At 43.2% G+C, this 21,565-nt stretch overlaps 2 protein-coding genes across 4 annotated transcripts in view; one reads left to right on the top strand and one right to left on the bottom strand.

The window, feature by feature from the left end:
• The window catches only part of WIF1 (WNT inhibitory factor 1), a 65,089-nt gene extending 51,005 nt beyond the window's left edge, over nucleotides 1–14,084 (bottom strand). Inside the window, exon 1 of the mRNA XM_061348491.1 lies at nucleotides 12,618–14,084. The gene's annotated coding sequence lies outside the window, so the exon portion shown is untranslated. The remainder of the gene's footprint in view (nucleotides 1–12,617) is intronic.
• Nucleotides 14,085–14,482: 398 nt separating this feature from the next.
• LEMD3 (LEM domain containing 3) overlaps nucleotides 14,483–21,565 on the top strand; it is a 51,741-nt gene continuing 44,658 nt past the window's right edge. For 2 of the 3 annotated variants that reach the window (XR_009724745.1, XR_009724744.1), the window contains exon 1: nucleotides 14,483–16,115. Coding sequence is in view for 1 of the 3 variants with exons in the window: in XM_061348498.1 (XP_061204482.1) it covers nucleotides 14,600–16,115 (1,516 nt within the window). In the remaining 2 variants the exon portion in view is untranslated. The remainder of the gene's footprint in view (nucleotides 16,116–21,565) is intronic. The other variant, XM_061348498.1, reaches the window with a different exon arrangement.

Here is a 21,565-nt window from a genome sequence, read left to right as displayed (position 1 = left end):
GTGATCCAGGACCTGGTGTTCCACATTGGTTCTTCTGCAGAAGCAGCAGAAATCCTGTTCCATTGTGTCATTCTGCTTACCAGGGTGGATTTCTGGGGTGATACAAAGGGCAGCTGTTTGCCCTGTGTTCCTGGGAACAAAGCTTGCTGAAGGGATGCTCTAGCTAAGGGCGCAGCCAGGCAGGACAAGGAGTGACAGGATGCCAGCCTGCAGTACAGACTCAGGCCACCACAGGGTCTCATCTTGGAGCAGACCTGGGGCCTGCCAGGCTGTATCAGGCAATGCCTATTCTCAGACACAATGAATTCCAGTCTAACTGGCCATTCTAGGGGCAAAGAGGAAATCTCACCAGTTTTGAATTGCTTAATGTTATTTTCCATGTGCATTCCCTTAGTTTGCATACTCAGGAAACCCTTATCCTTTGGCTCTCCACTACTTAGTGCTCTAAATATTATTATGATTCCAGCTGCTTGTCCCTTCCCTACCACGCACATCCTTACTTTCTCTTTATATCTTCCATGTTCCTTGTCATTCTTCTTCTCTTTCTCTGGCTGTTTGTTACCTCTGCAACACTCTTTTCAGTACACAAGGCCACACTGGTAATATTTCTGGAGGACATTGTTTCATTTTCACTTTGGCTTCCTATGAAAACGGCATCTGTACAATATTCACAAGGTCTGTGAACTGATCAGTTGTTTTCTACTAATTCTGACACATAGGTATAGGTCTCAAAGTGCATTCAGTATCTTTCCACAAGTAGTTAGAAGCAAAGCAGGAAAAAAAATACATTCTCTAAATGTCCCGTCTGTGACAGAAGTGCAGTCTGTCCTCACACATTATTACATACAATAGATTACTTCCCCCTAGATGTCCCCAAATGGATGTGGAGCTTCAGTTGCAGATTATGCCTTCTCAGGTAGAAAATCAGTCACAAGATGCAAACTGCAATAATTCAGTCTGTGTTAGATTCAGTACCCTCTGAGAGTGCTAGCATTGTTCATTATCCCATTTCTGCATAAACTAACTCTTCTTTTAGCTCTCTCTGTTACTTGTGTCTGGGATGAATCTTCTTAGATATTATGAAGAGGTATTCCACTCTAGAGGACATAATTTTATGCTAAACAACACTGAATTTAGTGGGGTTTAAGCGAGAAAGCTAGAAGGTATCAGCAAAGTAAAACATAAAAGGGAAGAAGCGTGGATGCAACTAAGTTTCTACCTTAAATGACAGAGAACACGAATAATCAGCTGACATCAGCAATCATCCTTCACAGAATTATTCTTGTATTGCACCAAATGAAGCCACCTCTTTTATCACAGTTACTTACCTGCATCATCAGCTTCAGAGGGTTTACCATGTAGGAGATAATGGGGCAGATTTGATAAACACTGCTCACTGAAAAGGAATGAAATGTATGAGAGCTGTTGCTGAATGTGGCTGCCCACAAAGCCTTAGATGCATGTATCATACACTGGAGATCAAAAGCTTGAATTCTGTGATTATGGGATCATGCAAGCTTCTTTGATAACTGATCAAGTGGTCTGTGACTTGCCTAGGAAGAAAACTTTGAGTGCTTGCAAAATCAAAAGTTAAAATTAAAGATATCAATTCAATTTCTCACAAAAACGATTTTTAAAAAAGCATATAAAAATACGTTAGGAAAATGCTTGGAAAACTACAGCAAATGTCTGAGATGATCAGAGTGATAGTGCTTTAGCAGCAAGAAAGACAAATGTATATTGCCCATCCTGTGGCAGGGAAAAATAGACATGGGAGGGATTACAGATGCCATAGTATGAAATAATGCCTCACATATGGTAAAGAATATGCGAATTGTAAAGTGGGGGATAAATCACGTCAGGCCATACATTTCCCTCTGGCATGAAACTGCATGGGATAACAAAATAATCCAAAAATCATGTGACTTTGAAGCACAAACATTCAACTGTGTTCTCCTGCTGCCTTTGTACACTATGCAGAGTGGGATCCAGATGTGTTGTATGAGATGCTACACAATACTTTGAACAGTGCTAAGAGAATGGGAAGCATAGCCACTTCATCTCCCAGTTCAAACCTTCCCCTAGCAGGAACTGGCAAGAAAACAGAAGAGCAGGGGTGGGCAAGTCAGGGATCCTGATATCAGTCCAGAGTTTTGGTAGGACATGAGTCAGGTACACAAGATGCCATCCTAGCCTAAATAAAGGCAGTGGTAAAACTGCCGTTGACCTAATGGGGCCAGAATTTCTGTCTCTATGTGTCTTCAAAGCCCTCATCTTCCTGGAATGACTGTACAGCTGCTGCTGCAGCATAGCCCTGGGCTCCTGGTGCTGCTGTACCACACAGCATCTGGAGATACAAGAGAATGTGAGTGGTTCATGTTCAGAGTGGGACCACCTGTCCCCTGCATTTCATGTGTGTGTGTTTTAGGTCAGAAGTATGACAGTGCGGTGATCTGCTCATTTGTCAGCTCTTCCTTTCCTGTCACTTGTTTTTATAAAAACACAGCCTGTTGCCATGTTTTTGCAGAAAATGGAACACAGTTACCATCATCCCTGCAGCAAATCCCCTTCAATTCCTTAGTTTTGCTGCTTTCCTTTTTGCAGCCGGAGAGATGGTAACATACATAAGGGAAACCTGAAGGCAGTGCTTTGTAGAAGCTCCATCCAAAATCCATATATTAGCAGAAGACAGGACATGCGGCAGTTCTGCTTACACGGGAAGTAGGCAAAAGTATAATGACGTGTTGCAATACAAGGGAGGCTGTGTAACATAACATCACTTAGAAGTAACTAAAGTATATTGAGCTATACTAGCACACTGAGGTGATCTGAAACACCAGAAGACTATACCACAAAAATAAAGAGCTTGTGATTAGGGCCTCTTACATTCTCTGGTTGTGGAATGTTCCTTCCCTAGTAAATCATGCTCTACCACAGTTTTAATTTCTCTCTTTCCTTGGCATTTAAGTTGCACTTTTTTTTTCTAACTGATAACGTTTATTACACTTTATAAACATAATTTCACATGAGGGGGTAAAAGTCTTCATTGACTTTCAACTGCTTTGGCATGGGGTAGACTAAGAGATTTTGTGTGGGAGTGGGTACAGAAAATCAAAACATCTGGACTGAGGGCAAAGGTTTTTCAGCCCCCTTGGTAATGATGGATAAAGGAATTGGGGAACTGAATGCCAAGGGTGTTAATCCTTACCATGCAGGGAAGAATGCTGCTAGAAGAAATGCAGTAGCAGATGTAGGACAGGGTGTTGACAAATTAAAAAAACATGAAAAGGTCCAATCAGCAAGAGAATGTGACATGCCTGGCATTAAACACAGTAATTACAAACCCTTTCAGTTGCATATTTAATTGCATAGCTTCCATATTTACTTAATGACATATCTGAAAAATACCAAATTAAAATAGGGTATTCTGAGAAAATAAGAGACTTCTGAATCTCTGCAGGGGCTGGTACTGCTTTTTTACTGCAATCAGTAGGTATTCCGGAAGACTTCTGGGTTCCTTGTCAATGGCAGGTAGTGACAGTGGGTACCTGAGTGACATAAAAATGGACTATACTGCTTATAGAGCTCAACACTGGGGTTTCTTTTTGTCATATTAATTCCTGGAGCTAGAGATTGGCTCAGTAGTCAGGACCCCAAAATATTTTTATGCAAGTTGTAGATTGTAGAGAACAAGCAAGAACCTTTTTGGTTCCAAACTACACAAGCAGCACCTGAAGCGTGTTTGTTAAGAAGTTAATATTCTCCTTTACATACAGCATCTACTTGAATCTCATAGTTTATGTAGTAATGAGTACCCCACAGTGAGTACCAAACAGGCAAAGCAGAGTGTGTATGTTAAGATAAATAAATCCAATACAGAAACCCATAGAAGGAAGAGATGCAGTGAAATGAGTGATGGAATATCTGGAATTTGTATGTGTCCTCAGCAATCCATTCATTACATAAGTCACAGCACCACAGCACTACCAGATGTCAAAAGCAGAAGAAATAATGTGAAATTATGGAAAAGTTGAAAGTAAAACATGATTTCTGAGAGCAACAGATGGACAATGAGTTAAAATGTATACATTATCTACAACTTTTGTTTGGCATGAGTTCTTCAGAACATCCTAGTGACAACTGTGGATAGACTTAAAAGGGCCCAGACTTCTGCAGTTACTAGAATGAATGAGGGCACTTGTACAGCCAACATGACGTCAATATGAATAATGTAAAATGATATAAAAAGTGCTGAACTGTGCATAGTAAAATGTTTCCCAGGAGAAGCGGCAAGGAGTAATAGGTCCTAAAGCATGGCTTCAGTAAGGAATAACTTAAATAGGAATTGCTCAGAGAGGTAGTAAAAAAGCCACGGAAAGCAATGATATGTTATAAAAGAAAGCTAAAACCAAACACAAGGCAGTGATATAAAATAAATGTCATAGCATCATGCAAAATATATGGAAGCAATCGAAGCAACTACTGTTTTCATGGAACAATTCAGCTTCATACATATATTTATATTCTTTCAGGCAATAAAAATAGGCCCAAATATATCTAGAAATTGGCATGGAGTTGCCCTTGAGCTTAGGAAAAAGGACCATGGAAAATTTGCTTGGGTAAGAGCAAAAATAAAATTATGTTTCAGGCTATTGGATATTGGTTTTACTGAGATTGAACAATATTTTTAATACCAAAGGGTTTAAAACATTTTATAAATAAAATTGAAACATCATTTATAAATTATGTATGTTCAGTTGCATAAGTAAAATGTAGATTTAAGCATTAATTTGAAGATACCATCTCAGTCAATGTAAGATACAGCCAGCTGTTTGTAGATTTCTGTATGTTTATAACAAATAGCATGTGTACACTAGGTGGCAAATGTGCATGTACAACTTTCATTCAAATAATTAATAATGGCTACTATAGACCTTAGTTGGTCTTACTTTTCTAGAGAGTTTTCCAATTATTTTCATTTAGATTTGTGAATGATTAACATTTGTAAAAACCAGTCTTACTTATGTTTAGACATGCAAAAGATAAGGAATATGCTACAAAAGGCTCATTTGAAAAGCAGGGTCTGCCTATCTTCCCCATTTTACTTCCTGAAGCTTGTAGCAGGGTTAATTCAGTTTCCTTGGGTATGAACCCACAAAGTAAGGCCTGTAAGTCCTTTTTGCCCTCTTAACAGTGCCTTACCTCAGCTGCTGTATGTTTTCTTGTTTCTGCTGTAAACAAGGCTGTTGACTTTAAAATTATAACCTTTGTTTTACGATCGAATATGTTCTCATTCAGCTCTTATATCTGTGCCTGTTTCAGCACACCTCTGAGGGTCTAATAATACATGCCCAACTTGTTGCTGCTTATGTTATAACAACTTGTTAAATTATTTAGTCACATACTGCTTTTTCCCCCAGATTGATTAGTGAACTGGCATTTCAGTTTTTGCCTGAGTGACTGCAACACAAGTTTCTTTCAGCACATCTTCTGTTTACAGAACATAATAGCATTTAATTCATTAGTGTGCTTCTGCTATATAATTTCCACCTTTATCACCTCTACAGAAATACCATTCACAGCAACAAAGACACCATCAAAGACATTGCAGCCCAGAAAGCCAACCGTATCCTGGGCTGCATCAAAAGGAGCGCGACCAGCAGGACAAAGGTGGTGATCCTGCCCCTCTACTCTGCTCTCGTGAGACCTCATTTGAAGTATTGTGTGCAGTTCTGGTGTCCTCAACATAAAAAGGACATGGAACTGTTGGAATGAGTCCAGAGGAGGGCCACGAGGATGATCAGGGGACTGGAGCACCTCCCATATGAAGATCGGCTCAGAAAGTTGAGGCTGTTCAGCCTGGAGAAGAGAAGGCTGCGTGGAGACCTCATAGCAGCCTTCCAGTATCTGAAGGGGGTCTATAGAGATGCTGGGGAGGGACTGTTCATTAGGGACTGTAGTGATAGGACAAGGGCTGACTGGTTCAAGCTTAAACAGGGGAAGTTTAGATTGGATATAAGGAGGAAATTACTGTTAGGGTGGTGAGGCACTGGAATGGGTTGCCCAAGAAGTTGTGAATGCTCCATCCCTGGTGGTGTTCAAGGCCAGGCTGGACAGAGCCTTGGGTGGCATGGTTTAGTGTGAGGTGTCCCTGCCCATGGCAGGGTGGTTGGAACTGGATGATTTTAAGGTCCTTTCCAACCCTAACTATTCTATGATTCTACGATTTTGCAAAAAAACCCCAACAAAAAAACAGCGAGAACAGGACAAAGAATGGGCTGGGGAGGGCACTGGAATGGAATTCCTACTTAGCTCTTCTATAACATTTTCCATCTTCATTCTTAAAGGACTTCTACAAAGATGAATCATTATTTCCATTTGCCTATGGGAGAAACTGAGTCACCTGAAGAGGAAGTGATTTGCCACACAGCAAGTCAGTGGCAGAGCCAAGAGCAAAAGAACAAGTTTCTTCATTTCCTGCGTGGTGCCCTCATGACATTAACTCAGTTTACAGCTCTGACACCATCTTCTTTATGACCTTAGGTGAATCATCTGGATCTTTTACACTGGAGTGCCTGTTCAACTTAAGCTTTTTTTTAAGATCATAAATGGCTGAAAACCTTCCACTAGTACATTAGCCATATATATACTGATGGTTCCTTCTTTCTCACAGGTTCTTTGCAGGGCAGATTATCACAGTATCACAGTATGTTAGAGATTGGAAGGGACCTCAAAAGATCATCTAGTCCAATCCCCCTGCCGGAGCAGGAACACCTAGATAAGGTTACACAGGAACGTGTCCAGGCGGGTTTTGAATGTCTCCAGAGAAGGAGATTCCACAACCTCCCTGGGCAGCCTGTTCCAGTGTTCCGTCACCCTCACTGAGAAGAAGTTTCTTCTCAAGTTTAAGTGGAATCTCTTGTGTTCCAGTTTGTACCCATTGCCCCTTGTCCTATCATTGTTTGCCACTGAGAGGAGCCTGGCTCCATCCTCGTGACACTCCCCCTTTATATATTTATATACACTAATAAGATCACCCCTCAATCTCCTTTTTTCTTTTGTCCAGTGCAGAAATATTTTAATTTTCCCAGAAAGTTTTCCAAGGACTAATTTTAGCCAGAGGAAACCTGGGTCCGTAGGAGATAAAGTGGTGAGCTAGAGTCTCTCTTCTGTTGTTCAGAGGGTACATCACCTGTGTGCTATGGGCCCCCAGTTCTTCAGTTTTGCAAATGCTATTTTTCTTTTCCATAGACACCTGGAGCACAACTGTCTGCACTCCAGATGACTTCATGGTGTGGATGAGAGGAGAGTTCACTCCTCCACCTGATGCTCCCTATGCAGCATGGATGAATGAAACAAACACCTTCTTTCCCCCATCCTACCTCCTCCCACACGCACATGGAGCTCCTCCAAACATTTCCTCTAGGATTCCTTGTAAGGACACCTCTGCACTCTCCTAAAAAGCCTCATGTGGTGCAAAGCAGTCATTTCAGTATTTTGCTTTTAATTCGTTGTGTGCTTTGCTATTACTGCTTCCTGCTGTTCCCTCTGCTTTCTTCAATTACCTTTACCTTTCTTACTTCTTTTTGATACTCTTTCTCCTATTTCTACTGTGTCTCCCTGTTTTATTTCTATGTTTTTATGCTGCTTTTCCACCAGAGAAGGTAGATGTTCCACTGTAGCCAACCATGGAGATGTAAGCTAGAAAGCTGGCAGAAAGCATTGCTTTTGTCTGGCTATTCAAGGAGAGGATCAGGGTTTTGCTGCTGTGAGGATTTCCCAGAAGTGGTATTGGACCTGGTCCAACACTTTACAGTAAAAGGACTGCAGTTCTAATTCAAGTTCAGCAAGGTGAAGCCCATCTTTTTTTTTCAGGTCAGGTACAATAACCAAGAGTAGCTTGTCAGATGTGTCTCTAGTCTGAGAAATTAAAAAGCACCTTTGGACAGGATGCTACACGGTATACCCTGGACTTGAATGATCCAGCCTTCATATGAAGTCTGACATAGAAAAGGAGAGGCAGACCTCTGGCCTGTGATGATCATACAGAATTAAGAACAAAAGCCCAGCAACTGGCTGGCATTATTGTGGAGCCAGGGAATCAGTTTCTTGGCACCCCTACTTCCATTTTCCAATCAAGATGCTTAGCAGTGTTGAAAAATTACCCTCCTCTGAAGAACACTTTATTTTGCTTACATTTGCGTCAACCTTATAGTAGTAGTAAGGGGAGAATATGCATACTTTTTCCTGAGCTGAAGGCAGATGCCTTACATACCTTTAAAAATAGTGAAATCTGGTCCTCTCCCAATGCATTGCCCATGTTCCCTGCTGAGTGACCAGATATACTAAATTCAGCGCCTTTGAAGGATGAATGTGGCGCACTGTCAGGCTCACTGTCTTATGCCACAGAGTAAAAGCTGAAACAATGGGGCAGAAGCCATTAGCAGCATAGTTTGGGAAGGATCGGTTGATAGTTTGGGAAGATTCGGTTGATACGCTGGAGGGAAGGAATGCCATCCAGAGGGACCTTGACATGCTTGTGAGGTGGGCTGATGCCAACCTCATGAAGTTTAACCATGACAAGTGCAAGGTCCTACAGCTGGGGCGGAGCAATCCCAGGCACAGCTACAGGCTGGGCAGAGAAGAGATTCAGAGCAGCCCTGCAGAGAAGGACTTGGGGGTGCTGGTTGATGAGAAAATGAACATGAGCTGGCTTCAGTGTGCACTTGCAGCCCAGAAAGCAACCGTATCCTGGGCTGCATCAAGAGGAGTGTGACCAGCAGGTCCAAGGAGGTGATTCTGCCCTTCTACTCTGCTCTCGTGAGACCTCACTTGGAGTACTGTGTGCAGTTCTGGTGTCCTCAACATAAAAAGGACATGGAACTGTTGGAACAAGTCCAGAGAAGGGCCATGAGGATGATCAGGGGACTGGAGCACCTCCCATATGAAGATAGGCTGAGAAAGTTGGGACTGTTCAGCCTGGAGAAGAGAAGGCTGCGTGGAGACCTCATAGCAGCCTTCCAGTATCTGAAGGGGGCATATAGGGATGCTGGGGATGGACTCTTCATTAGGGACTGTAGTGATAGGATAAGGGGTAACAGGTTAAAACTTAAACAAGGGAAGTTTAGATTAGATATAAGGAGGAAATTCTTTCCTGTTGGGGTGGTGAGGCACTGGAAGGGGTTGCCCAAGGAGGTTGTGAATGCTCCCTCCGTGGCAGTGTTCAAGGCCAGGTTGGACAAGGCCTTGGGTGATACGGTTTAGAGCGAGGTGTCCCTGCCCATGGGAGGGGGGTTGGGACTTGGTGATCTTAAGGTCCTTTCCAACCCTAACTGTTCTACGATTCTATGATTCTATGACAGCTAAGCAGCAGTGAAGAAAACTTCCAGTGCATAATCCTCACAGAGGAGAATTGAGTGCAGTCATGACATCTACATCTGCCAAACAACTGGATTGTGTGATGCACGATAGAGACTCCCATGATGTGTGACACAGAAACTCTGGTTCAGGAAAACCAAGCTGCTTTTAAATGGAGATGTGGATAACCTACCTATAGACCAAAAATTGGTTGTTAACAATCCTTAAATGCACTTGATTTTTTCTGAGAGAATACAAAGCTCTAGAAATGCAGCATGTACTTTGACTAGGAAATGGTAGTCCTTAGGGCCAGTGGGACTTTGTTCCCACTGTCTGGAAGTAGTCCTTATGGAAGTTCTTCCTTTATGGGAGAAACTTTCTATATAAACGGAGTTATTGACTGGAAATTACACAGCTTAAGAAAATCCAAATATGACAGGTCCACACTACTGAGCACTAGGAATAAAAGGCAGGCTTCAATACTTAGCACAAAGCTAGGAGCAAGAGAGACTGAGGTGCTTGTAGCAGTCTGTGCTGCTGAGATGCAAAAGTGATTTTCCTAGAACATGAGATTTTGTAACGGCTGCTGAATTCCTGCTTATATGTCTTGTTTGCAGCTCAGGTGGGAGGTGATGGAGGCAAGTGTGTATTCAAGAAACAGGGAGTATGTTCTCTTGTGTTTGCATAGCGCCAGGTACAAGACAGCGATGAAAGTGGTTCCTATCTCCAAGTGCTAAACAGGCGCAGATCTGGAACACACTGAATTTAGTGCTTTGCAGTAGCCTAATGACATGCAAAGAAAGCAGAATGGTGGGCCCATTCTTAACATCTTTGGTTTGATTATTTTTGTCTGTTGTATGTATTTATACTTTGCTTATTAATTGAATAAACTGAAATTACAGCTTTGTGGCACAAGAAATGCATTACACAGCCTCACATAAAAAAGTAAAATAAAAACTTCATTTTTTCTATTGCATGAATGATGGCTCTTCTTGTTGGGAGTGTTGGTTGTTGAGAAGCTCAACATGAGCCAACAGTGTGTGTTTGCAGCTCAGAAAGCCAACTGTATGCTGGGCTGCATCAAAAGGAGTATGACAGCTCGGGTTCAGGTTTTAAGATAAATATATCTAGCCCTCCTGGTTCCTGAGGAAAGAATTGAATACATAAAGGAAATTCTAGTGAAAAGCTTGTATGTAAACAAACTGTCTTTTTTTTTAAATAAAAACAGGTTTTTGAGCCACTCTTAAGGATTTGGAGTTATTTGTGGATTTTTGTTTCAACATACAGGGTCAGCAACATGCCTCCAACAGTCTCACCAAGTGCCCAGGAATACAGACATAATAAAGTGAGCCAGGAGTTACACGACCTGTTCAGGAATGAATACCCAATTGAGAACACACTATTCTATCGATCAGTACAAGTTATATAAAAGGCAAATTATTAACTGCACTGGAGCATTCTGTTGCATTATGATGTCTCGAATTTATGACCTAGGATGGTTCACTTTTAGTAACAAGAACTGCAGTCTTAGCAGGTCATCACACACTTTCTGGAACTACTATGGGACACTTAGTTAAGAATGGTAATCTGGAAACACATAGTCTTTTGCGGGATGTAACGTGTCTAGCACAATGTGCTCACACTGTTGCAATATGCAAGCAGCCCAGCACCACATGGGGAATGTCCACATCTTAGCCGTAAATCCGCAGCAATACAAAGGCAAGAGACTGCAGAAGCCTTTTGAACATTAATAAGATGCCCTCAGGAAAGAAAAGCCTACCAGCAAAAGATTTATTGGCAAGATATACAGGCTTACATGAAGAACAGCATGGTCAGTACATAAACAATTCACTCTCATCACAAAAAATTGCATGGAAGTCGTAAGGAGTCGAAATAAGAACTGAAAAGAGTGATGTGCAAGTGAGTGTTCACACAGAACTAGCATGGTGGCAGCAACTGTAATATTTAAAGAATAGTTTTCTTAGTGAAAAAGCCCATTCAGTTTTGTAAGCAAAAATGTATACGTTATTTCATTCATAAAACAACTAGATAAACCAGACTAAATATGTTTAAAAACAGATGAATACAGTCTGTTTTCATAGGAGTGATTTCTTTCTGTGCATACTGTCTTAAAAGTAACTTAAGAGTGCCTGTGTGAGCTCTTTGATTGTGTAACAATCTCCACTCTCATTAAAAAAAGAAAGGAAAAGCACATTCCTACTCTTCACTAACATTTACCTTCACTAACATCACATTCCTGAGAATGTGAATGCGATTTCAGCATAGCTTAAGGCTCAAAAATCAAAAGGTAAATAGAAAGACACCAGCATTTCCAACCCACAGCATTCTGTGATTTGATGATTTACAATTTTGCAAGTTTCACAAGAGGACTGTGTATCTTGTAGATGTGACTCATGATTTCTAAATGCTCCAGGTATGCAACAGTGAGTTGTATAGAGACCAGGTTGTGTTATTGCTAGAAGTTGCAGTAAGACTGCCCTTGCTAACCCTAGAAAGGCAACTGTTATTCACAGATTCTAAGAACTTGCAGAAATGCATAAACATCAAACAATCTTGTAATCAGAAAGGAAAGGTAAAAGAGGTATTAAGGTACAACTTCAAATTCCCGTCCAACAAGGTCAAAAGAAGTACAGCTGCTAACTTCAGAACACCTTCTCATGCAGTGGAAGAACTGGCAGTTTCCTGAGAAGACCACTCCTTTAAGGACAAGAGGGAAAATATAAACCAAAATGTCTTATTTAGAAACAACCACCAATTTTTTTACCTAATGAAGAACAGGCTCCATACTCCCTGTAGTTGACATTTACCTTTAAAAAAGTATCTACATTCAGTATCTACTTAAAAATTCACTACCTGGAGGTATTGATAGTAATAAGGCATTGGTGTTATTGATACTAATGAATACTGTTAAAGAAATGAGGAGATTTTGGATCGGTAGAAGAAGTATCCTTACTTCAGTATCAACCAGAAGACACATTTTTGAAACTTTTCAAAATATTTTGTCACACAGGTTTTAAAGCATGACTTGGAATATGCAGACATTTCAGTCAGCTGTTTTGTGTATTTACATGCTATAGTTTTGCAGATGATTCAACTGTTAACAACTCTTGTATTCACTGCCCTTCTGCTGCTAAGTAAATGGTTTTATAAATTCATGCTTTGGCTGTAATAAAGAGGCAGAATAAACGACCTGCATCACTAATATCATAGACTCATCAAATCAATGACACGATCTTCACCTCCTGCAGGACAATCCACATTCTTCCATGAGGAGGCAAGTGCCCAAGAAGGCACTAGACAGAAGCGTGCCTGTCAGAACGGTCTCTGGACTGGGACTTACTGCTGTTGGTTTGGCCAGTGCCCCAAGCAGCTGGAGGTAAGCACATTCATACGTGTACCCCAGATAGCTGGTGGAAATTGTGGGCTGCTTCTGAGAAGGAGGAATGGAATATTGGAAGCATTTCTCACAGTATTTGGGATATCAATCAGCTATTACAGGTTGGGAGATAGATCAGAGCAGGTCCATTTATGTTAGTGGTTTAATCTGCAATAGAGTTCATATTGAGTGTAATCTTCCTTGCAAATGGAGTTCCATGCATTGCTCCAGTGCACAATACTGCTGTGTGTGAAATGGCTCCTCTGCTAGGGAAACAAGGAGGAGGTTCTGTACAGTGGTGTCATACCCAGAGCACCAGTAACACAATGCCTTATCTAGTGATTCTCAGCCTCGGAAAAGTTATTTTACAGGAGGTTTAGGTGAACAATAGGATGGGTTCTGCATTCCCAGATGTGGCTGGCCAGAAATGAAGGGTGAGGTGGAGGAGTTAATCATCACTACTCATTATCATCATCACCATTACCAATGTCATGAAAGATGGCTTCAAGCCACTCTTCTAGCACTATAGACTTGGCTTGATCTTCAGCACATAGCTGTCTCACAGCTACTTTAACTCCTGCTCTGCAAATGTTCTCTAATTACCAAGAGTAGCAACTTCAGTTTTGACATTTGCAGGGCACAAGCACTATGTCCTTGCTGTTGCAGACTATGAAGGGGAATGCACAACCGCTCCTGCAGTCGGATCCTGTTTCTGGACCACTTCTGCACATGGAGTTGTAAGGCCAGTCTGAGTTAGTTCAAACTGGAAACCCAGCTGCCTGCATCTGACGTGGAAAGCAGAAGGTAAACCCAGGCTTTTGTCATTCAGGGTGGATAAAGACACACAGGGCAGAAGGGGACTTTGAAGCCTCCACAAGGTTCTGTGGCCAAAGGGCCAGTCCAGAAGGGCCTCGTGCTCTGAGAAATGCTACTATGACAATCATTTTGACAAGTACACAAGTTCTGTATACAGTCAGGTGGATAGTTTCAATTGTATGTATGTGAAAGACTGTATCTTCCGAAAGAAATGAGCAAAATACAGCCAGCCAATTGCAGACTTAATGTGGGTGGTGCTCAGCCTTTGGCAATGAGGATGCAGTCTTCCGCAGCATTTACACTTCATCTGTCTCTTCACAGCTGTGATGTCCTGATGTTGGACTTCAGAAAGAGCCAAGTCGACTCAGTGCACAGTTGGAAGTGAGCACACCGCCTGGGACATGGGCAGGGGCACCTTCCACTAGATCAGGTTGCTCAAACCCCTGTCCAGCCTGGCCTTGAGCACCTCCAGGGATGGGGCAACCTCTCCCAGAGCCTCACAACCCTCAGCTGGCGCTCTCTTTTCAAAGTCTATTAGGCGAACACAGAACAGTGCCTTCCTGCCCGGATCCACCCTTCCAGTTCCAAATCCCACCGCCCACAACACAAACCGCCCCTCGCTCCAGCAGCTCCGCGCCCGGTGTCCCTCGGCCCGCCGGGGCTGCGCAACCCGCGACCTTCCGAACATCGCCGGCAACGCCGTTGATCCCCGCTTCCCCTGAGGCGCGATCCCCCCGCCGCTGACCGCCATGCCCGCCTGAGCCACCCGCCGGGCCAACCCCGTGGCAGCGCGGCGCCCCGCGCGGCGAGCGGGCGGGCCACGTCTCTATCAGGAGCGGTGGAGCGAGGGAGGCCCCGGCGGCGCCGCGCGGCCCCGCCTCTCCGCCCCCCGCCCGTCTGGCCCCGTCCCCGGCGGGCGGCGCCGGGGGTGACAGGCAGGTCTAGGCCACAGCCGAGTGCGCACGCGTCAGTTCCGGCGGGGAGCGCGGCGCGTGGGTAGGAAACGCCGCGGCGGCGGGGGAGCGGAAAATGGCGACGGCCTCGCAGCTCACGGACGAGGAGCTCTTCTCGGAGCTGAGGCGCTTCGGCTTCTCCCCAGGGCCGGTCACCGAGAGCACCCGGCCCGTATACCTGAAGAAGCTGAAGAAGCTGCGCGAGGATGAGCGTGCTGGGGCCCGCAGCGGCGCTAACAAGACCCGGAACAGCAACAACAATAACACGGGGGCCGGAGCGGCGCCGGGTGGCGGCAGTGGCGCCGGGCGAGCGGGCGCGCGGCTGGCGGTGTCAGAGCACCCGTACCTCCCCGGGGCTGGCGCCGGGAGCGGCCGGAGCCGCGCAGCACCCCCTGCCGGGGGCGGCAAGGTGCTGCTGGGCTTCAGCTCGGACGAGTCGGATGTGGAAACCAGTCCCCGGAGCCAGGCCGGCGCCGGCAGCAGGAGGGAGCGGGCTTCGCCCCTATTCCGCGGCCTGAGGCCCGCCGCCCCCCACGGCGCCTGCGGCGTGAGTAACAGCTCCCTCTCGGAGGAGGCGGCTAGGCGGAAGCCCAGCGCCTGGTGGGGGGCAGCGGCCAGGAGGCCGCCGGCGGCTCAGGGTGTGAGGGAGCCGGGGGACGGCGAGGAAGGAGAGGAGGAAGGCGACGAAGAAGAAGAGGAGGAGAGCGAGAAGCAGCAGTGGAAGAATCGGACTGTGAACGGTAACCGGCTCCCCTCCTACGGCGGCAGCAGGGACAAGTACTCCGACTCGGAGGAGGAGGAGGTGGCGGCGGGGGCGAGGAACAAGCAGCAGGTACCGAAGGAGGAGCCTGCAGTTCGCCGGCCCAGACGGAGCCTCAGCAAGTCTCCTGCTCCATTCATAACAAGCAAATGCGCTGCAGCCGGCGCTGGCGTGATGGAGACGGGCCAAGAAAGGGCTGGCGGAGGCAGTGGTGCTGGTGTAGTCGTAACGAATGACAGGGCAGCGGAGGCGGCTGCTGCCGGGAGTCTAGACAGGGGCAGAAAAGAGGAGGAGGCGGCGGCGGCGGGGGGAGGAGGAGGAGGAGGATGTGAAAATCTGGACTCTAGTCCTCCCAGCCCCAGATACCGCATTGGCCTATCTAAGAAATCCCCTACGGTATTGTTGCTTCCACCACCGCTCACGGATGTGGACAGCAGTAAAGTCACTGACCCTCCAGGCACCGTTAGGAAAGCGACCAATAATCACGTTCTCAGTGGTGCTGCTGGTAGCTATAATGTTGAATCCAGGATCTATTCAGCTACTAATAGCCTTCCCCCGGGGGGAACCACCTCCTCCCTTAGACTCAACCACTCCAATCATACGGGTTCAAATCATACCTACCTGAAAAACACTTACAAGAAGAATCTCTCAGAGCCCGAGGAGGAGCTTCTCCAACAGTTTAAAAGAGAGGAGGTATCCACCACTGGAGGCTTCAGTGCACATTACCTGTCCATGTTCCTCTTAACTGCTGCATGCTTGTTCTTTCTGATACTGGGATTCACATACCTGAGAATGAGAGGTTCTGGAGTAGCTGAGGATGTGGGAGCCAACAGTAAGTATTAGGTGAAGGTTAAGAGCAGTTTATTTCTGCAGCTGCATATGAAACTGTTAATTCGCCTTTGCATTTGCAGGCACCTCTCAGAAGCAGATCTGGGTTCCACCTTGGCATAATCTTTGTATTGAGAAACAGAGAAATTGTCCTTTCTTAAGTGTGTAACTTGCAAGCTTGTGTAATAAGCTTGTGCGACGTAGGAGGATAACCTCAAATCGTGGCATTCCCTGCTGTAATAATCCATTGCTACCTTGTTTTCTTGCATGTTTTCTTCACAAAGCAATTTTATGTGTCTTGTTAATAGAGAGTAGATAAGGCTGTATGCTAATCTCACAGGAATAATCGCACACATTTATATCTGGGATTCCTGCAGGGCTAAGACATGACTCTAGTTGGTTGGTAATAAGGGAGGTTGTTTTCATGTATGGTACTAAGGCTTGAAAAGGATGCTCAAGTGAGATGGTAATAGATACTACAACAAATTTGTGCAGTGAATGCTGGACCTGTTGTGTACTGTTGTCTAACAAGTCCTTTTTTCTGAATTTAGTTGAGAGTATCTTTATACATGAAATACTTTTATGTTTTAGTTTGAATTTCAAACCATTCTTTTTTTTAATCCTGAGTTACTTTGGAGCTCCTTTAATATCTGAAAGTAACTTCTTGGAATGGATTTAGAAAACTACCATTTTCTGTTCACAGAATGTATGAAAATGGAAACGTACCACCTAAGGGTGGTGATTCATGCTAATTCCATTCTTGGCTGCTCTGAAATGGACAGTGGAGATTCTAACATCCGAAAGAAAAACCATGCCATTGCTGTCTTAATTTCTCATCAGGAGCAATGAAAAGTTATGCAGAAAGCTAGTTTGGGGATGTGAGAGCATTAGAAGGCCCTTAGGGACTTGTGTTTTTCTTCAGATGATTGAGGAAGGTGTGTGGGGTGTATTCACGTGCATATATTTCTCTGTATAGAGAATGGAGGATTTATGTACTTGTGTGTGGGTGCGTATACAGCGCCCTGTAAGGAGTGATCCCACTGTTAGGTTGGAATCTGCTAGATGTTCTAGGGCAGAAATAGCCCTACAAGCCCTTTTGTCTTTCCCTTTTGAATGTTATTTATTACATTATGGTAGCAGAATAGTTCTTAATTCTCTTTGGCCCTCTTAGGATGAGGGGGAGGATATGATTTAGTGTTTAGGGAAGACGGTAGCAGCAAGGACTTAAACATTTGCAATGGTTTCATTTCTGAATAGGATATGCTATGAAGCATATGGGATCACTGTGTTGAGTATGTTGCTGGAACTGCTATGTAGGGAAAATTGTTCTATTCTGCCGTTTTGCTCATGTTAGGCTGCCCATCCAGTGGTCTGGTCAGTGTTGCTTCGTAGTTCAGTTAAGCCAGTTCTTGGTCTCTTCCTATTTGGTCTCTTTTCAGTTGAACCCTTGAAAGTGAATTTCCTGAAGAATTATATTGGCAGTGGCAATGACATTTCATCTGCCCTCCTTCCTCACAGACCCAGGCTTTGCAACATAACAAATTGGGAGTATGGCCCTTTGGAAGATGGAAGCAGCAGCTTTTGTGGCTGGGAAGGGAGAAGGCTGCTTCTTCTAAGTAACGTGGGAATAAGTAGGGAATTAGATTGCCTATATGCTCAGCACATGCTCACCAAAGTAGTGTTTCTCAAATGGGCATATGCAACAAAAATACAGCAGGTCTGTAGAACAGGCAAGAATGGACAAGACAGGCCAGTAAAGACTGATGGCTACTGGGAAGGGGAAGAACCCTGTCTTGCATTAGATTCTTCCATAAGCTGAAGCATCATCTGAGTTTGGCTCTTATGCTTGTGTGGGTGTATTGTTGCTTTTCCTTATAAAAGCAGAACTGATTCATCCATTTTTATAAAAAAAAACCCAAAAACAACAAAAAACTCAAGCAACCTTTCAGTTAAGTGATTGGATACTGAGGTTTTTCTGACATTTAGATGGCTGTAGGTAAGATTCTGTTGGCTGAGTGATTTGATTGTGTAAAACTCAGTTGTTTTCAACTTCAGACTGTATCATAAAAAGTTTTAGGATTCAGTAGAGTTGCACTGTGCCCATCTCCCTAATTATCACAGTTACTGTGAGAAAAAAAAATGGGGCAGTTTCTTGCCTGTTTGGGTGGCTTCTTTAACTTTGCAGGGAATGATGCACTATGAGCTTAATGTTGTGTGACTGAATTGTTCATTAGTGAAAATGAAATTCAAAGTAAAGTGATACTGTGTGTGTGACATTGAAAAATATTTATCACTAGGTACACCCAATATCAGCACTTACAATATTTGTCAGGCTGTAGTCTGAGAACAGAGGAGGTGTGTATAATGGGGGAGGCTTAAAACTAGGTGTTGGGGTTGAATTTAGGCCAGGTAAAATAATATAGATGAGAAGTGGTAAGCAGAGAACTTCAGAAAATGATTGTCAATTGTATCATGCATAATGTTCAAATGATTTCTTACTCAGAGCTCTGCAGTAGCAGTGTGCTTCAGTTTTTCTGCACATGATGTATAAAATGTCAAAACCCTCAACTCATAATTGGGCTAATTCTTCCATATGTAACCTACATGTGATCACTTGAGGTGAAGTTTTTTGTGAGTTTAGCTGTCTAAAATGTAGATAAATATCTATGGGGCTTCTCCTAAAGCATCTTAAACTATTGAAATTAAACTTCCTTTAACGTTTAAGGTAAAGGACCAACTAATGTATAAGCACATTCTTGCTATGTAAGTGGTGTATGTGAAAAGGGAGATCAGTGTGGCATGGTGCTGGTAACCTCATTCATGCGGCTCTTGATGTAAAGCATGTTTTGGTTGCACCTGCCTTCAAAATGGCATGGAATTGGAACTTTTTGCCAAGCTAGAGTAGTATTTTGTCAGGAAAATGGTAGATTTGCATTTTGTCTGTTCTTATCTTCAGACCCCCCTGAATAGCTGTGTATCTCTTCCAACTTCTTTGGTTTTGCTTTGTGATTTGTGATCTTACTCTGAGCATCTCAAGTGGCTACTCTTGGGAGTTAGTTCTGAAGTTGTTTTTCATGGAAAGTAGATGATGATATCAGATCAGTAGATGTTTTCAGGTCTGGTTTATTTTCTGAAAGATGAGGGCACTCGTACAGGTGCTGTTTAAGCTTGTAATCTAAGATAGGTGGCATTTAAGTTACTCTCACTCTTTCTGCTCTGGTACTTTGGGGAGTACTTGGTGTGGCAAAAAAAACCCCAACAACAAAAAAAGTAATTTTGAAATTTAGGTAGGTCTTGTTTAAAATCTTGTGTTCTTATTAGGAAAGGCTTTTGAAAGTGACATCTCTTGCTAGTAATTTTTGTCTTTCTGTGATGCTTGTTACAAAACAACTGCTAGGAGGATAATCCTTATTTGCTGCAACTTGTGTATTTGAAATGTTAATTCAGGGAGATTTAGCAGTTGCCTGTATTTCGAGTGGAAGCTTATGCAAATCGCGGTTGTAAGAGTTTAATTCTATTCCATTGATGTTCCTTTGTTCTCAACTTCTAAATCTTTCAGGTGTTAAGACTTCTATGGAATTTTATGCAGGGAATTTCATTGTTAAGAGGTTAGACTTGGTGTATAAAAGACAAGATGATGACTGCTAGGCTCACAGGCCTGCAAATTACTACTGCAGTGCTGTGGTATTTCACAGATAGCTGTTACAAATCTACTTGCTTTCTTAGATCACCTTTTCAGGAGAGTCTGTCTTGTTGACTTTGATGGAAGTGTTGGCTTTGATGGAAGAAAATGAATTTTGGGTAAGAAATCTTTATATAAAAAGACAGTAAAGAAAGGAAGCAAAATTAAAAGATTCTGAGAGTTCCTGTGTTATGTGTCCATTAATGTTGCTTTGTGCTTTGCAAGTGACACAGTGGCTTGTATTTGATGCTATAACTTCTGACATATTAGCATATAACTCTGTTTCTGCATATTGCTTTAAACTCTAGCTAGCAAGCATTTCTCTTCTAGGTGATACAAAAGGAAATACCAACTTGTATCTTAAAGACTTACCTCACTTGTAGCTGATCTGGCTTCTATGGTTTGTTGAGTTTTGGATCAAGATCAGCACAGTAGGTCAAAAACTCTCTAGGCTGCCTTTGGAAGATAAAGCCAAGCAGAATAGTTAAATTTCCTTAGGATTCTTGACATTTTTAAATGCTAGTCTTCCTTTTGGTCTTAAAAATGAGGAAGGCATCTGGCCAAGACTGGTACCCAGGAAAGCCCAGATAAACCTTACATGATGCAAAATAGTTCATCATAGTTGACAACTTCAAGACTTTCCTAAAGGATAATAAACAGTCTCTTTACCTTTGCAGCAGTTCTGTAGTATAAAGTAGAAAAGCAAAAATTGCTTGTCAGTATTTGAAACAAAAATGATGCAACTTCAGAATGCCCGCTTTTAAGGCTATAGCGGTATTTAGTACTTCATTCAGAATATTTAGAACTAACTTATTTGGTATTCATACCTTAAATGCTGTTTGCATTCATACACAAAACTTTCCTTCTGCCATGACTTTAGATATTCTTACAATGAAATTTTTTTCAACATCACTGTTTTAGGCTGTCCTTTTTTGTGAAGTCATGGAAATTGCAGCTAAAATTACTTGTCTGGGGAGCCAGGGATGCAGAAGAGCTGTGGCAGGATCTGTTTTCACTGGGTATCAAATACTAATCAAAAGTTTGCGCTCCATTCTGCAGTGCCACAGTAGTTTTCTCTAAAGAAAATTTGGTTTCTGATGTGAGAAAACTAAGAGTGATCTTGGATCAGCAAGCAAGTCTGGTTGCTACTTTTCCATGTTTGTAAACAATTGCAAACTAGAAGAGAGTGGGGAAAGCAAAAAGCAAACTTGTCTTTTCTGTTAAGATCCTCTGCTAACTAATGATGCTCTTCACATGCAATGCAGATTTCTTTCTCCTTAGAACGGTATATACAGCTATAATGGATGCAGTAGAAATATTTGAATGAAGGGCCCGTGATACCCAAGGACTTCTGTCTAGTATTGTAGTGGCCTGGATTTGCACTGTTTCATATTCTTGAAGTATCCCGGTATGAAAGGAAAATCAGGCCTGCAGTCTGTTTCTGGGGACCAATTGTGTTTCTAAAAAATCATGTGCATTTAACTCCTGTTGACATATGAGAGTATAAGGTTGCAAAACTGGCTTGATTGCTTACCCAGCTAAGCTGGCAGGAGTGCTAGTCATACTGAACTGGTCCCTGTCATCCTTCTAGACTTGTGCTTCAGAAGTAGCGTGAACATGTGAACAGGCCAGAGCTGCTGTTTGAGAAAGTTGTTTGGTCACTTGACAAAAAAGCTTAAGCAAGTAAATTAAGCAAATACATTAGTTTTTGTTGATGAAAGTGCTGTTCCAGTGATGTGGAGAAGTAGAGTCCACTGTAATCATAGAATCAT

Source organism: Neopsephotus bourkii, unplaced genomic scaffold, assembly GCF_033783945.1.
Source record: "Neopsephotus bourkii isolate Nb327-2 ecotype Australia unplaced genomic scaffold, CSIRO-AGI_Nbou_v1 NB_359, whole genome shotgun sequence".
Classification (NCBI taxonomy): Eukaryota; Metazoa; Chordata; class Aves; order Psittaciformes; family Psittacidae; genus Neopsephotus; species Neopsephotus bourkii.
Note: the sequence above shows the minus strand (reverse complement) of the source record. Positions and strands in the feature narration are given on the sequence as shown.